A 17,369-nucleotide genomic window follows, 5' to 3' on the forward strand; every position below is an offset into this window, starting at 1 on the left:
CTCATGCACTGCTGTGTTCGACTCACACGAGCAGGCTGTAATCTGATACCCAAGGCAAAAAAACGTGGACATTCTCTAAGAAAACACATGACTGCGGAGTGCTTCTAGGAGGAGGGCACAAACCAGTAGCTGCATGTTTCTGATGAAGGGAGGCACCTATAGCCTGTAAACAGGAAGGGATATTTGAAACTCTTTCACATCAACTACCCCTGATCTAAACACACGTCTCCCCTAAACAGAGTACAGTAGAGATGATTTACCAACATCTACTACCACTGGTCTAAACACATGTTTCCCCTAAACAGAGTAGAGTACAGATTAATTACCAAGCTTCCTTGCACACTGCATTACAGGCACTGACAGTAAATGTGGACAATACAAAACTCAGTGTTACCATTTTGTGGGCTTAGATAAAAAATATACATCAACCTACTTTATGACTGCTATTGTGATATTTTTAGTAGAAAACTGAAAACATATCGCTATTCATATTTGACTTTCTTTTTGAATAAAACTGAAAGGCATTTTTTGATAGCCAGGAAAATAATTAATACTAAGAGCAGCAAAGCCATCAGCAGAGTCAGTATGACGTCTATAGAATGATAAGCCATCCAGGACATCCTGAAGGACTGTGAGCGCAGGTGAGGGGCGCCTCCATTCCTCATGACATACTCTATCCAGAAAATGGCGCGGTCCAGAGGCTTCATGGGCTGGTCATGGTGGATCCTGGAGAGCCTCTGCATATTCTCCGTGTAGGACGGCTCATACAACACTGCCCTTAACGCCTCCACAAACACTGCTCTGTCCAGAGTGGCAATGTCCAATACCTTAGCGGTTCCTCTTACCACCATTCTGGACAGATTATCAGGCTGATCAAACATCAAAGGCAGGCCAACTATCGGGACACCATGGTAGATTGCTTCTTGGACACCATTGGTGCCCCCATGGGCTACAAACACTTTAGTCTTTGGGTGTCCCAGCAGGTCATTTTGGGGCATCCAGTCCACCAGTAAGGTGTTGTTGCCAAGACTCGAGGGCTTGGCCCCTTTATGTCTCCAGATGACCTTTTGGGGAAGCTGAGCAAAAGCTGCCGCAATCTCCTCAGTGATGTCACTAGGGAGCTCTGCAAACAGAGGGTGTGTTCGAATACCCTTAAAATGCTCCCTTCCTTCCTTCCTTCCTCCCTATTAAGAGAGCAAGGACTGTTCGAAATGTCTTAAACCTTCTCTTCCGCTTTAGTAAGATACCTTGAAATACGTCACATAACGGTCATTTTTCAAGAGAGCATCTGAGTTGTCTTGCTGTCTTAATGGCGGCAGATATTACCCATAACTCTGTGCGCCAGAACCCAAGCCAGAGAAAAAATAATAATAAGATGGCGGAACAAGTCAGTCAGGAGGTCCAAACTGGGATCAAAAGTATTCATAAGTGTAAGTTTCTTTGCTTTTTTTTTTAATTTTTTTTTTTTTAAATTACCGAGAAATAATGGGTGTACTATGTAATTATGCCATGATTGATTAACAAAAAAATCGTCTGAATTAGTTAGCAAGGTATCCGTTAGCCAGGTCGCTATCGCTATCGGTAGCTGAAGATTGTTAACAGGCTTGCTAACGTTAGCTCTGGTATTTATCTGTATTTAATGCAAGATAGTTAAGAAAGTGAACGGTTGTTTATGATGTGAAATTGTAAATGTGCATTGTAACTGCACACAAAATGTACTGTAAAAATAACCTGCTATTTAAAAATACATCAATGTGTCTTAACTGTCAGTTGGTTGCTGTTAACTGTCAGTTGGTTGCTGTTAACTGTCATAGCTAGTTCGCCAGCAAGATAGTTAAGAAAGTGAACGGTTGTTTATGTTTCTAGAAAATGTGCATTGTAACTGCATACAAAATGTACTTTAAAAATAACCTGCTATTTAAAAATATCAAGGCTAATGTTCAACGAACGAACTGAACGAATTCGATTTCGCGACGAGAAAGGCTGTTAATGGGTACCACCTCCTGTATCAGCTAATTTTGCGTGTGGGTCTACACAAAGGGAAAAAAACGGAAAACACGTTTCAGTTGAAATCCAAACAAGTAACCAGTCTAATCTAGACACCCACCGCTACTGAAATATGTAAGGTTGATTGATTAAAGATTTTTCGATCTATACATGTTTTTAACTGTTTGTCACTTTTTTAATGGCTGGGGCGTTAATAGCTGCCGTTACGATAGTTGTCTTGTGGTGGTTAAAATGTTTTTCATAAAATTTTATATCTATGTAGGGTCCTCAACAGATGTGTGTGCCTTCATCAAGGCCAGAGGGGAGGCAGAGTATCTTTTCACCGGCCACAGAAACACGGCAATGGAAGGATGGAAGTAAGTACTCCAAAGGCACTTTTCAGCCACAGTAACCAGTTGAAGAAGTAGTGGCATTTACATATCTGATACAATTGGCTGTCTGTTCAGACAGGTGCTTGATTCCATCGGCCTTGCAGGCATGGTCAGCCCACTTCAGGCCCGCCAGAAGTGGGATAACCTAAAATCAAATTATAAGGTATGACCAGTGTAAGAAATGAAGGAAGTTTCTTTGTTCCTAATGCAGCAATCTTTATTCCAGTAAAGTGCCGTAACGGATTACGTAGAACATACTCCGGATTCAGCGGTGTAGGTCTGAACAACAAGCATCTCTAATTCTAGCCATATATACTGTTCTAAGACACCTCCTAGGCTTCTAATGTAAATGAGCTAGGCTTGTAATGCAAACAGGTCTGGCAATCTCTGACTGAGATGGTTCTCAATGGCCTCCCCCATTCCCATACTATGATTAATTGCAGTCACTCACACCTCAGTTTGCTTCCTGACCCCAGGTGTCTGTGCAAATCCAGTGTGGGGACCTTGCCTTTGTGACCATGATAAGATAACCATTTGGGATATTCTGCTGGCCAACTTTTGGTGGTCACAGCAGCTGCTTGATCATGAATCTTACACCAGATAGTCACACATGACCTACCATTGGAATATTGCATGCACTGTTGTGGTATTTACTGTAGTATTTATCTGTAGGAGCTGAAGTGCCCACCCACAGGCACTGGGACAGACAATGGGGAGGATACGGCTGCCTCGTGGCCATGGTACTCTGCCATGGATGAGCTGCTTGGTCAGAGGCACTCCATCACACCACCCGTGCTGCGTGCCTCTTTGCCCTGCAGCTCATCCATGGCAGAGCCCAACTCTATGGGTGCCGTGTCCTCCCCACAGAGAAGTGTGTCCTCCCCACCACCGAGAGAGGAGAGCCAGAAACCACCGAAGAAGAGGAGGTACAACATGGCTTTCGTGGGGGAGATGATGGAGAGGGCGGAGGCCTCTGAAGCGGAAAGGCAGCGGAGAGAGATGGAGCGGCAGGAGAGGGCCGAACTCAGAATGGATAGGCTTCTGGCTGTTATGGAGCGGTTGGCCGAAAAATAAAAAACAATAACAATTACAATACCATTTACAGCTTTGTGTTTTTTTTTTTTTAAAGGTACATGTAAATGATGAGACAACAACAGAGTTCAGTTAAGTTAAAATAAGTGTATTTTATTGGAAAGCTCCCCAAGCAAGCACAAGGGCAACAGTGACGAGGGAAAACTCCCATGTAGGAAGAAACCTCGGGAGGGCCCAGGCTCAGGGAGCGACCACCCTCCTTGGTCATTTCTGTGTGAGTGAGTGTAGTGAGTTGGGTGGGTGGAGTGAGTGCGGTGTTTCAGGCTCCTGTCCGTGTTCCTGCAACGACATGAACGGTGTTATAACTTAATTAATGTAATTACAATATACAATCAAAGAACAATATAACAATGTATCAATCAAAGAACTATATAACAATGTATCAATCAAAGAACTACATAACAATTTATTAATCAAAGAACTATATAATAATTTATTAACAATAATCGTGTCCCGATGGAAGACACTGAAGTGCGGACAGCTGATCTGCAATGCTGTCTCGCAGGGCACCACCACTTGATGTTTCGCCATGGTCCTCTCCCCCGACGGGCTCTTCAGGGTCCTCCTCATCCACCGGTAGGACATCATCATTGCCCAGACATACATTGTGAAGCATAGTGCAACACACAATGACATCTGGCACAAATGAGACGTCCACCTCCAAGGCACAGAAAAAGATGGACCTCCACCTGGTCTTCATCATGCCAAAAGCCCGCTCAATGACCGACCGAGCTCTGGCATGATGCGTGTTAAACCTACAAGTGTTGGGGAAAAAATGAATGACATGTAATTACTCAAATTAATCTCTGTGACATTGCAATTAAAATCACATATTTTAATGTACCAACCTCTGTTGTGCCACTCCCCTGAGTGGGTTCTTGTATGGTGTGATGAGGGAAATGGGCCTCATCAGACAGGGGTACCCCCCATCACCCAACAAGAAGGTATCAGGGGGTGGGTACGCGGCAGACTGGAACAGGGGGCTGTGCCTCAGGACCCGGGCGTCGTGGACAGAACCTGGATAACCCACAAACACATCAATGAAGCGCCCTGCATGGTCACACACCGCCTGCAGCTGTATCGATGGAAATAATTTGCGGTTGAAATAATCCTGGCCATGGGGCTCTCCCGGGGATTTGATACGAACATGGCAGCCGTCAATGGCTCCCATGGCCCTGGCAAAAGCCCCATGCCTAGCCAGTCGGGCAAAACCCTCAGATACCTCTCTCTGCCCCTCAGCAGTGGAAGGTAACCGGATCACCCTTGGCATCGCCACGACCACACAGCCACAGACCCTATGGACGACGTTGTGCACCGTGGTCCTGGGCATGTCGAATGCCCTCGACACCACGCGGTACGACGCACCTGTTGATAGAGCAATTCACAGTTTCTGACAATAAATATTTGTTGAGTATATTGAGATTAAAAATGAGCCTCTTGGGCACATTCCAATGCATGAGGGCCCAGGTAAGACGTACCGCTGGCCAGCCAAAACAGAAACACCAGGACCTCTATGGTTGGCCCCCATCCATGGCTCCGCTCCTGGTTGAGCAGCTGCAGCAGACCGGTTATGGATGCTCTGCTGAGCCGGAAATCAGGGCGAGTGTCTTCCCCAGCAAAATAATGCCGGAGAAGGGGCACTGCCCTGTTCAGGCTGGCATACCGTACGCCACCCTGAAATTGATGACATGTAAACAATGTTAAACAGTTGTTCATCAAAGATGTTATTTATTCATGAATTCATCCATCCATGGACAGTGCACATTAATGAACATAACTGTATCCCTATATCCCATAATATGTAAATGATACGGTGATAATTGACATTTTATTAAAATCACGGATAGTATGAAGCTATCGTGAACGACTACGTGCCAGTTAGTCACTCTACTGTACTGTATTTACCTCAGGAAGGTCGACGGTAGCTAGATGCTGTACGTGGTGATTGTGTCTCGACGATAACTACATACTATAGCAGAATAATAATCACACACGGTGATAATTGACATTTTATTAAAATCACGTATTTTCAAAATTATGTTTTAAAAACTTACCTCAAAGGAGTACGCTGCCAGCATGTCTATCCTTGCACGGTAGGCTCTGCGCTGACCCCTTTCCTGCTCCATTTGACACCACTCCTCTTCCATCCACTCCTGCAGAAGCTGATGGACAATTGCAATTTTCGCCATTCTCGCCATTGTTAAGTATTTTAAACCTTACTTTTAAACTAACTAACTAAAGTTTAACTTATCTTAATAACTTTACTTAAAAACGACTTACCTTAGTTTAGCTTACCTTACCTAAGCTAACCTTAACTTACCTTGCTGTAACTTAAATTACCTTAAGTTTACCTCAAACTAACTGAATGGAATCTAACTTAATTTAAATTTTAGCTTAATTCAAGTTTAAATACACTACAGTACAGTTTAACTCGACTTAGTATGACAATACACTTGTGTGACAATAAACTCAATAAACTCTCGAAAACCAATGCAAGTTGCAAAGCACGTTGAAGGAAGATGCAATTGACTGCCGTCTGACAGAGCGCGCTAGTGCGAGCACATAAGTACACGCAGCGCGATGACGTACATCCTATCTTAATAGACTGTTTTTGAGATAGCTTCCCCCGAAAGGACCTCTCTCGTCAGACACCTGTCCAACTAGAGATCAAGGATTAGACAGCTATCTAAGAATTCGAACACACCCAGAGTTCCCAGGGACATGATGATGACCCCATGCTCCCCTGAACTTTTGACAAACTCTTCCAGGTCAACAGGAAGTGGTCTGGCAGGCTTGCATTGGAACCCACTCATATAGACCACATTGGGCATGGTTGGGCGTGGAAACTCAAAGGTGAAGTCGTTCCTCATGAGCCAGATATCAGCATCCTGGAACAAGGAGAAGTAGTCAACATCAGGGCCAAAGAAACGATTGCAGAAAGCTGTGAAGTGGGGAGCAACAATCATTTGCATCTGAATTAAACCGATGGCATATGTCAGCATGTTCTGAACCCTCTGAGAGAAGGTCATCTTGTCTGTCAGCTCAGCTCCTGGGTAGGGGACATAGGAGAGAGGGGAGGGAGCGATGGCATAGTGGGCATCTCCATGGACAGTCCACCTCACGTTTAACACCAATGGAAGACTGAGACGTCGAGCTAAGAGCACTCCCCCTCCCATTGCTGGATCTGTTAGGACGACGTCAAACTTGGCATCTGTGAGCGATTTCATGAGGACCTCGTCTTGAAACATCATTGCCATCATCTCACAAATTTGCCGATGCCATCCTGAGAACATGTCCATTACTTCAAACTCGAGCATCAAGCGACTCCAGAAGAACTTTTGGTCTTTACGTATATTCAGCAATCTTGTCAATAAGGTGCCAAAGAACTCCTCTTTAACGCCTCCAGTGGTGGGGATGGTGATGGCACTGTAATAGGGAGACTCCTCTTTAATGTACCAGCTGACTGAGGCCCGCACTACAGTAATGCTGTGGCCTTGGGAGTGCAGCTCCTCAACGAGGACCTTCATGTTCACCCAGTGGCTGCCATCTACTGGGAACACCAGCACGTTACCTCCAGAACTCACAGACAGAGTGACTGACAGCAGCAAGGCTGTCCAGCTGATGTGATGCATCTTCACCAACCTGAAAGGAAAGAAGACAGGCGACCAGTTACTGTGTGGCCTGTGAATACTGTTCATCGTCACTGATTCAAATAGAAAACCAGTCACTGGCCTGTGAATATAATATAAGGCATGCTAAGCTAAGACCAATTCCACAAATCCTAGACTTCAACCCTCAAACAGAGAATGGGTATGGGCTGCAATTTCATGGTTTTTATGTAAACATGGTTGAATGGTGATGTCCCAAACAATGCGGTGAAACTGGAGGGGCATGCCATTTTCAGGACTGGCAAAGTACGAGCAGCCATCAGGTAAAAGTAAGGGCGGTGGCTTATGCGTACGTGCACAAAACACAGTGCAGTGACTGCCACTGCTGATACTCATTGTGGAGCTCCTGTCAGGAGACCAGCCTCTCTCTGCCCATGAGGGGTGAATGTGTGAATGCACAGGAGGCAGTTGGCCCAGATGGAGTACCTGGACGGGTACTCAGAGCTAGGGTTGCAAAATTCCGGGAATATTCAAAGTTCGAAACTTTCCATGGGAAAGCCATAGGTTTACGTTTCTGGCAGATAATGTTCCCAACTAACTGCATCCAGGGTCCAGCTGAGCTAGGTTTGCTTAGTCTTGTTTTGAACTACATTTAAGTTCCTTGTTAAAGGCTAACTTTTGCAAAACAAATTGTGACCAAATTCCAAAATTCCCAAGCTTAACTTCCCATGGAAAGTTTCCAGAAATGTTCTGCACTTTTGCAACTCTACTCAGAGCATTTGCAGTGCAGCTGGCCAGGTTCTGTACAGACATGTTCAATTGTATTTTTGTACATTTATTCGTTGTTTTTATTGGACAGGTAGAAAGTGAAGCAGAACGGGCACCACTGTATCAAAATGTGTTAAGAGTGTGAAAAAGGTGAATGTAGATTAACACTTGTTACTAATAAAACAATCCATTTAAAAGAGATTAACCTTTTACTTTTAGAAAAGTATTCATTCACTATTAATAGCACTCAATACATGTACAAAAGCCAAGCACATGAGTAACTGTGTCAGTGTGGTACATTTAACACATCAGTTTAATCAAATATTTCCTCAGAGAGTACTTCATAGTTATTATACCTGATCTGCGGTTATTTTTTAAACCATCTTTCCGATCAGGAGCAGTTATGGAGAGTTGTGACATACAAATGGTTATCAGTTTTAGTCACCATTTTGTCTGACATCTTTTTAGGTAGCCTACTGCCTACCGGAACGTTGCTATGTGTGTGTAAGCACACCTTTAACAGCACAAAGGTGAGCATGGAAGACTGCATGTGTATTCAGTGTTACACTCACCCAGCAGACGTCAGCTCCAGCAGGAGATTGCTCCAGCACTATGAGGATTCAGACTGAAGAGTCTTATTCAGGATGAACTGTAGTCCTTTAGCCAAAACTACACAGGAATCTCTGTGGACTGGGTGCACAAAATGTTGTAATATAGGCTAGTAATTTGACATTGGTCCAGAGAATGTGCTACACTGCCATCTAGTGTCTGTTTGTAGTATAAGTTTCACTTTCACGTAAATGCGAATTAAACACATGCAACTTCAATAGGTTATGGGCCCAGAGCGTCGCTAAAAAGGCTGTTTTACACGGAATTTGTGTGGCATAAACAGTGTTGTGGGATTCACAATGGAAGATAAGCTGTTTATTGAGAAGCTGAGCGGACCAGAGAACTGGGCAACGTGGAAATTTCAGATTGAACACTTTCTGAAGGCGAAAGGGCTATGGAGCATGGTCATGGAGACGGATACCGTAGCAGCAGATGCTAATGCACAGACTCGAGCAGAATTCCAGAAACGGAAAGAGAGGGCATTTTCTGTGCTAGTGCTGAATGTAAGTACACCCCAATTGTACCTAATAACAAGCTGTCAGACTCCAAAAGAAGCGTGGGACACGCTAAGAGGACACTTTGAAAGAGACACTCTTGCTAATAAGTTGTTCCTTAAGAAGAAGTATTTCAGATGTGAAATGAAAGATGAAGAAAATATTACTGAACATTTGAAACTGACTGAAGGAAGGAACTGACTGATAAACTAGGAGCAATAGGTACTCAGATTGCCGAAGAAGATCAGATTGTAACACTGCTAGGTAGCCTGCCACCAAGCTATGCAACAATTGTCACTGCACTAGAGACAAAAATGGATAATTTAACATTGCAGTTTGTACAGCAAGCGCTGATAAATGAAGAGCAAAAGCGTGTGCATGCTAATGATGGTGGTGCTAGTGCTAGTGCATCAGGAGGTGCATCAGCCATGTCAACACAAGTATATGGAGAAATGCAGGCTAATCCCAAGGCAGTGGGAGCAGACAAATATAGCTCATATCGATGCTACAATTGTGGGAAGGAAGGTCACCTGAAACGGGACTGTAAAAGCTGGAAAAAGACCAATAAAACCCACAAGGCCAAAAGCATGGTGTGTGAAGATGCAGATAATTCGTCTGAGAGTGCCTTTGTTGCTAAAGAGAAAAATCAGAATGAGATACCACAACAGGTTGAGTGGTTTATAGACTCTGGTGCATCAAAGCACATGACATGTCACAGAGAGATTCTACAAGATTACCAGGAATTTCCAAAACCACAGTCAGTCAAACTTGGTGATGGCAGGGTGGTTGACGCCCTAGGACTTGGAAACGTAAAATTGAGAATTACATTCAAAATCAGCGATATAAAAACTGTCAACATGTATGATGTGCTGTATGTTCCCAAGTTGTCTGGAAATCTTTTCTCAGTGGGAGCTGCTGTCAGAAAAGGAAATACAGTGAAGTTCAATAAGTCTCGTTGCTACATACGTGGAAAAGATGGAGATCTTTGTGGAATGGGGACACAAAGAGCTGATGGGATTTATCAACTGGATGTCGAAGGAAGCTCATCTGTCTGTCACGGTGCATCAAGTGCATCAGTAGCTGCCAGTCTATGGCATCAGAGACTGGGTCACACGACCAAATTGAAAGAACTGAAAAAACTGACGAAAGGTGTGGACTTTTGTGCAGAGAAAGAATTACCCTTCTGTGAAGCATGTGTTGAAGGTAAACTGTCTCGAAAGCCATACAAACCAGTGGAAGAAATTAGTACCAAGCACAAGCTACAGCTAGTTCATAGTGATGTCTGTGGTCCCATGCAGACTGAATCTGTAAGTGGATCGAAATACTTTGTAACTTTCATTGATGACTACTCAAGATGCTGCAAAGTATACTTCATGAAACAAAAGAGTGAGGTGCTTAGCAAATTCAAGGAGTTTGAGAAAACATTCACCAATGAGTGTGGCCGGAACCTCATTAGATTGAGAACAGACAATGGAGGAGAATACACATCCAGAGAATTTCAGGAATACTTGAAGGATCAAGGTATTCACCATGAAATGACTGTACCATATGCACCACAGCAAAATGGTGTTGCAGAAAGAAAAAATAGGACACTAGTCGAAGCAGCCAGAAGTATGTTAGCTCATGCTAAATTGCCAAAGATCTACTGGGCGGAAGCTGTGGCAACTGCAGCTTACATACAGAACAGGCTACCCACATCTGTTCTGAAGGAAGGTACGCCCTATCAAAGACGGTGTGGCAAAAAGCCAGATCTGAGTCACATGAGAGTGTTTGGCTGTGTTGCTTATGCACATGTACCAGAAATAGAGAGAAGAAAACTGGACAAGAAAGCTGTGAAACTTCGTTTTGTTGGATATGCAAACAATGCCAAAGGCTATCGTCTGTGGGACGAAGACAAAAGGAGAATTCTAATTCGTCGAGATGTTGTCTTTAACGAATCAGACTTCAACTGGAAACAGGAAGTGGACATTTCTTGTTCAGACAATGAGACTATCATGACACCGGAAGAGACGGGAGCACCAGCTGACGAGGCTACTGTCAGTGAAGCTATGAGAGAGAGTAGCAGAATCAGAAAAGCTCCAACGAGATACGGATATGATGAGTATGCTGATGTAGTGACTGTTGATCATTATGCCAATGTTTGTCATGTCACAGAACCAATCACACTCAAAGAGGCATTAATGACACCAAATGCAAAGGAATGGCAGGAAGCGGCTGACCTGGAATATGAGTCGCTGATGGAAAATGAAACTTGGGATTTAGTTGACTTGCCAAGAGATAGAAAGGCCATAGGATCAAGATGGGTGTTCAAAGTGAAGCATCATAGTGATGGACGAGTGGAAAGATACAAATGCAGACTCGTTGCCAAGGGTTACTCACAGAAGTATGGTGCTGACTATGATGAAACCTTTTCACCTGTGGTACGTTTCAGCTCAATTCGTACCTTACTTGCCTTTGCTGTCCAGAATAATCTACACGTACACCAGATGGATGTAGTAACTGCATTCCTGAATGGACATCTAGAAGAGGAAAGTTACATGGAGCAACCGGAGGGCTACGTCAAAGCAGAACAGGAACATCTAGTGTGCAAGCTCAAGAAGTCCATATATGGACTGAAGCAATCTCCTCGTTGCTGGAACAAGACTTTCACAGAATTCATGAAAGACCTAGGTTTCAAACAGAGTACATCAGATCCCTGTGTGTTTGTGAGATCTCAACAGGAGTTAGAGATACTAGCTGTGTATGTAGATGATCTGATTCTGATTACTGAGTCAAAAGAAAGCATGAATGAACTGAAAGTTGCACTGAAGAAGCGTTACAAGATGAAAGACATGGGAGAGCTGTCCTACATCCTGGGCATCTCTGTTGTCCAAGATCATGAGAAGAATTGTGTGTTTCTTCATCAGAAGCATTACATTGAAGCAATACTTCGAAAGTATAAAATGGACAATGCCAATCCCGTTGCAACTCCAGCTGACGCAAACGTCAAGCTGAAAAAAATTGATGGTGTAAGTAAGCCTGTGAACCCAAGCACTTACCAGTCCATGGTAGGAAGTCTGCTGTATGCTGCAATGGCTACAAGGCCAGACATAGCACAAGCAGTGAGTGCTGTATCAAAGTTCAATGCAGATCCAAATGCAGCACACTTGACTGCTGTCAAGAGAATTCTTCGATACCTGAAAGGGACATTGAATCTTGTTCTCAAGTATGAAAGATCAGAATCTGGAGCGTTGATCGGATTCTCAGATGCTGACTGGGCAGGAGATCAAGATGATCGTCACTCAACAACAGGCAATGTTTTTCTGCTGGGTGGAGGAGCAGTGAGTTGGCAGTTGCACTCTCATCTGCTGAGGCAGAGTACGTCGCACTCAGCCAGGCAGCTCAAGAATGTACCTGGCTTCAACGACTTCTGAGTGATCTCGGAATGGACACTACACCAACTGTGATCCATGAGGACAACCAAGGAGCCATCGCAATAGCGAAGAATCCAGTCGATCACTCAAGAACCAAGCACATAGACATTCGTTACCATTACATTCGTGAATGTGTGCAGAATGGACAAATACAGCTGAAATACTGTCCAACAGATGAGATGAAGGCTGATATTCTGACAAAGCCCGTACCTAGACAGAAGTGTGAATATCTCAGAAGAGAGATCGGACTTTGTCCTACAGTTTAAAAGGCGTACTGTTCAATGCTGTTGAATTGTGTTCTGAATAGCAAGGTTAATTTTACAGTTAAGGAATAACAAGATACTTGCTAGTGTGTGTGTTAATGGTTTATCTTGACATTATTTGTGAAGTTGAATATTGCCTTAAGTTCATGTCTGAGTGATGTATGTTAGCATAAAAGACTTAATACAATTGTAAAATTAAGTGGGAGTGTTGTAATATAGGCTAGTAATTTGACATTGGTCCAGAGAATGTGCTACACTGCCATTTAGTGTCTGTTTGTAGTATAAGTTTCACTTTCATGTACATGCGAATTAAACACATGCAACTTCAATACAAAAACCCTCCTACTTTTAAGTGCACAGAACTATAAACCCTCCACTGGGTGCCGGCTGTGTAATGACCCCGACCTTGTTGCAGTTACTGGGGAAAACATGTCCACATGTCCAATCCCCTGCACTGCTGCGTTCGACTCACACGGGCAAGCTGTAAACTGATACCAAAGGCAAAAAAGGTGGACGTTCTCTTAGAAAACACATGACTGCAGAGTGCTTCTAGGAGGAGGGCACAAACCAGTAGCTGCATGTTTCTGCTGAAGGGAGGCAACTATAGCCTGTAAACAGGAAGGGATATTTGAAACTCTTTCACATCTATTACCACTGGTCTAAATACACGTCTACCCTAAACAGAGTAGAGTAGAGATTAATTGCCAAGCTTCCTTGCACACTTAATTACAGACACTGACAGTACAAAACTCAGTGTTACCATTTTGTGGGCTTAGATACATATATACATGAACTTACTTTATGACTGCTATTGTGATATTTTTAGTAAAAAAAACAAAAAAAATATATCGTTATTCACATTTGACTTTCTTTTTGAATAAAACTGAAAAGCATTTCTTGATGGCCAGGAACATAATGAGTAGTAAGAGCAGCAAAGCCATCAGCAGAGTCAGTATGACGTCTATAGAATGATAAGCCATCCAGGACATCCTAAAGGACTGTGTGCGCAGGTGAGGGGCGCCTCCATTCCTCATGACGAACTCTATCCAGAAAATGGCGCGGTCCAGAGGCTTCATGGGCTGGTCATGGTGGATCCTGGAGAGCCTCTGCATATTCTCCCTGTAGGACGGCTCATACAACACTGCCCTTAACGCCTCCACAAACACTGCTCTGTCCAGAGTAGCAATGTCCACTACCTTAGCGGTTCCTCTTACCACCATTCTGGACAGATTATCAGGCTGATCGAACATCAGAGGCAGGCCAACTATCGGGACACCATGGTAGATTGCCTCTTGGACACCATTGGTGCCCCCATGGGCTACAAACACTTTAGTCTTTGGGTGTCCCAGCAGGTCATTTTGGGGTATCCAGTCCACCAGTAAGGTGTTGTTGCCAAGAGTCGAGGGCTTGGCCCCTTTATGTCTCCAGATGACCTTTTGGGGAAGCTGAGCAAAAGCCGCCGCAATCTCCTCCGTCATGTCACTAGGGAGCTCTGCAAGGAAACTACCCAGGGACATGATGATGATCCCATGCTCCCCTGAACTTTGGACGAACTCTTCCAGGTCAACAGGAAGTGGTCTGGCAGGCTTGCATTGGAACCCACTCATATAGACCACATTGGGCATGGTTGGGCGTGGAAACTCAAAGGTGAAGTCATTCCTCATGAGCCAGATATCAGCATCCTGGAACAAGGAGAAGTAGTCAACATCAGGACCAAAGAAACGATGGCTCAGAGCGGCGTAGTGGGGAGCAACATTCATTGCAATCTGAGAGGAAGCAAAGATGAACGTCATAATATTCTGAACTCTCTGAGAGAAAGTCATCTTGTCTGTCAGCTCAAGTCCTGGGTAAGGGACAAAGGAGGGCGGAGAGGGAGCGATGGCAAAGTGTCCTTCACCATGGGCCGTCCACCTCGCGTTAAGCACTAGAGGGAGACTGAGACGTCGGGCCAAGAACACCCCACCACCTAACCCTGGATCAGTCAGGACGACGTCAAACTTGCCATCTGTGAGGGATTTCATGAGAGCCTCATCTTCAAACATCATAGTGGTCAGGTCACAAATCTTCCGATGCATCTCTGTGAACTTTTCCATTGCTTCAAACTCAACCATTATTCGACTCCAGAACTGCTGTTGTCTCTTAATGTGCACAAGTCTCTTCACAAAGGCGCCAAATAACTCCTGATCATAGCCTCCAGCAGTGGGGATGGTTATGGCACTGTAATGGGGAGACTCCTCTTTAATGTACCAGCTGTCTGAGGCTCGCACTACAGTAATCCTGTGGCCTCGGGAGTGCAGCTCCTCAATGATGACCTTCATGTTCACCCAGTGGCTGCCATCTAACGGGAACACCAGCACTTTACCTCCAGAGCTCACAGACAGAGTGACTGACAGCAGCAAGGCTGTCCAGGTGATGTGATGCATCTTCACCAACCTGAAAGGAAAGAAGACAGACGACCAGTTACTGTGTGGCCTGTGAACAGTGTTACAGTTTTTCTCGATTGTTTAAGCACGATTTTGATGGTTTTGTTTTGTTTTTCAAAACACTACACACAATTAGCATAACCACACACCCAATTAGCAAAACACCTCAGATCATTTACAAAATGAAACACTCTTGTAGTAAGTAACTATACACTTATTTATCAAAACCATATTTTGTTACCATATGAAACACACACGTTGCATATGACTTCATTCTGTTGTACCAGTTACCCACTGCTTTTGCAAACTTAAAACACTTTTAGCAATTCTACTTATCAGTGATTAGAGTAGTATAAGTGAAGTACACAGAGAAAGTGCAAATATACAATAAATTCACCAAACACCACACAAGACCAATGCTGCAGACTGATGAAAATATAATGTATTTCTCTCCATATACCCAAATCAGTCAACATAGAGAATCACAACAAAACATGTCCCACTCATGCCTCTACAGTAGTGTGCCTAACACTGTAAGCTCAGAAAATAGACAAACGTAAAATTCTGTATCCAGTACAGGTTACAATTACAGTGAAAAAAAAAGATCTGAAAAAAAAAACTGAAAATACAGTACAGATAGAAGTTGTTTCATTTGAACCTGATGTCTTTTCAGGATGCTTGCCAGTGTTGACTGAGAGAACTGATGGACATTATTGAAAATGGCATGGTCACATAATATAGTGGTGCAAATCCGGGCCGATGTTTTGCTCCTTGAGTGTAAGGTTAGATAATTGTGTAATACTTTTGATTTTAGTGTTTATCAAATCGTAAAAAACTATAATTCAGCCATGCAACAATAAAGCTTGAATGAAACTGAATGGGTAGAGCCCCATCACTGTACATTGGATGAAGAAACTGACATGAAGAATCTGCATGCCATTGTTATAAACTGCAATGTTTGCTGTCTAGTAATGTAACACAGATTGTGTAGCCTAAGTGTTGCACTTTGCATCACATCAGGTTTGTAGAAGTGTCTGATTTCTCCAGCTGCTCCAGCAAAAAGCTGAATTCATTCATTGACAATATTTCTGTCTATGATCAAAACACACCTCTTAGTGAAAAGGTTTAAAAAAAGGTTTCCTAGTCCTGTCAGTCCTGCTAACGTGATTTTATAAGTACAATTTATGGGGTTTCAGTCTGTCGGTTGTGTGGACCAGTAAAAATGCACCAAAAGCCTGCTGTAAGTTATCCAGGTGTATTGACCAGTGAACCACAACTGGTTGGGAAGCCCGATATCTCTCTATCTCTCTTTACTTGTGTTAGCACACACTTGCCATCGATGTATTATCTGTTGTTTGGCATAATCTGACAGTAAATGTGGACAATACAATACTCAGTGTTACCATTTTGTGGGCTACTTTATGACTGCTATTGTGATATTTTTAGTAGAAAACTTAAGAAATATTGTTATTGAGATTTGACTTCCTTTTTTTTATAAAACTGGAAAGCATTTATATCAATATTTTGGGTTTATCTCTTAATATCTCTGCAGATTTGGCCTCCCACTTACAAACTCGCCATTTCATTGATATCCGAGTCAACATTGAAGGTGAAGAAACATGTCACTTATCATGCCGACCTTTAGCATACTTGGTAAGATGTGGTGTGTTGGCGTTGCGTGTGTAGGTCTATCTGTTCCTCAGGGTCCCCTCCTGACAACTCCACTGCCCGTCGATTCGAGGCAAGCGTCAATATCATAGGCTATGGAAATGAATCGCTAGTGATAGCTGGTCTAATTCCTACTTTTGAATTAAAACCCTGCGAAATAATTAGCTTGCTCACCTCATAGTTATACAAACTAGTTTGTTACAGTCCTATGTTTGCGAAAAAAAAACGTCTTTGATGCAGCCAGCCAGAACTAAACCTTGAGGACAGGATAGCAGACGTGAAAGTGATTTGAAGTGTAACGCTCACCCTGCAGAGGCCAGCCTGTACTGAGAGGTGTCCGTTGGGAGAGAGCCTGAGTTTTGAAAGTTTTTCAGGATGAATTGTAATCACTTAAATTGAACTACACGAAAACCTCAGTGGGACAACCGCCCCCTACTTGTTTTTCAGTGACGGAAGTACAGCCCTCCCCTCTTTAGCCTACCAGTCAGTCTGTAATGACCAGGAGCTTCCTGCGGGAAAGGTTTCAAACACGTCCGGGAATTATCTGCGCTGGTGCTTCAGATACCCAAGAGCAAACTGTAATTTCATCCCTGACGCAGATATTCTGCACGAAAGCGGTTGAACAGGCACTGTGACAGGCTCGGACAAGATAT

At 43.6% G+C, this 17,369-nt stretch overlaps 3 protein-coding genes across 4 annotated transcripts; all 3 read right to left on the minus strand.

The window, feature by feature from the left end:
* Window positions 1–63: 63 nt before the first annotated feature.
* On the minus strand, window positions 64–8,450 carry LOC105892333 (UDP-glucuronosyltransferase 2A1-like). The gene is made up of 4 exons (XM_042703954.1): window positions 8,419–8,450; window positions 6,171–7,112; window positions 3,312–3,315; window positions 64–1,121 (listed from the first exon to the last, which is right to left on the minus strand). Exons 2-4 carry the CDS (start codon window positions 7,100–7,102, stop codon window positions 483–485), a joined length of 1,575 nt encoding a protein of 524 aa, XP_042559888.1. The 5' UTR covers window positions 7,103–7,112; window positions 8,419–8,450; the 3' UTR covers window positions 64–482.
* On the minus strand, window positions 3,543–6,129 carry LOC105899288 (putative nuclease HARBI1). 2 transcript variants are annotated; one of them, XR_004163400.2, is made up of 5 exons: window positions 5,525–6,129; window positions 4,949–5,144; window positions 4,693–4,835; window positions 4,319–4,487; window positions 3,543–4,225 (listed from the first exon to the last, which is right to left on the minus strand). XR_004163400.2 is itself a non-coding variant. In XM_031564695.2 (4 exons), exons 1-4 carry the CDS (start codon window positions 5,666–5,668, stop codon window positions 3,907–3,909), a joined length of 1,176 nt encoding a protein of 391 aa, XP_031420555.1. In that variant the 5' UTR covers window positions 5,669–6,129; the 3' UTR covers window positions 3,543–3,906. The 2 variants fall into 2 exon arrangements, 1 of the variants encoding a protein (XP_031420555.1); XM_031564695.2 differs by having other exon boundaries at window positions 4,319–4,835.
* Window positions 8,037–17,155, minus strand: LOC116217914 (UDP-glucuronosyltransferase 2A1-like). Its single transcript, XM_042703949.1, has 2 exons — window positions 17,023–17,155; window positions 8,037–15,058 (listed from the first exon to the last, which is right to left on the minus strand). The coding sequence occupies exon 2, from the start codon at window positions 15,046–15,048 to the stop codon at window positions 13,477–13,479; it is 1,572 nt and encodes a 523-aa protein (XP_042559883.1). The 5' UTR covers window positions 15,049–15,058; window positions 17,023–17,155; the 3' UTR covers window positions 8,037–13,476.
* Window positions 17,156–17,369: the final 214 nt, after the last annotated feature.

Source organism: Clupea harengus, chromosome 3, assembly GCF_900700415.2.
Source record: "Clupea harengus chromosome 3, Ch_v2.0.2, whole genome shotgun sequence".
In the NCBI taxonomy this organism is placed as follows: Eukaryota; Metazoa; Chordata; class Actinopteri; order Clupeiformes; family Clupeidae; genus Clupea; species Clupea harengus.

Excerpts from the sequence above, each read along its gene's own strand:
- LOC105892333 (XM_042703954.1), bottom strand. The coding sequence starts at position 7,102 with ATGCATCACATCAGCTGGACAGCCTTGCTGCTGTCAGTCACTCTGTCT.
- LOC105899288 (XM_031564695.2), bottom strand. The coding sequence starts at position 5,668 with ATGGCGAGAATGGCGAAAATTGCAATTGTCCATCAGCTTCTGCAGGAG. Across the intron at positions 5,145-5,524 it reads TGGCAGCGTACTCCTTTGAG|GGTGGCGTACGGTATGCCAG; the intron begins GTAAGTTTTTAA and ends CATCAATTTCAG. Across the intron at positions 4,226-4,318 it reads AGGGGAGTGGCACAACAGAG|GTTTAACACGCATCATGCCA; the intron begins GTTGGTACATTA and ends CAACACTTGTAG.
- LOC116217914 (XM_042703949.1), bottom strand. The coding sequence starts at position 15,048 with ATGCATCACATCACCTGGACAGCCTTGCTGCTGTCAGTCACTCTGTCT.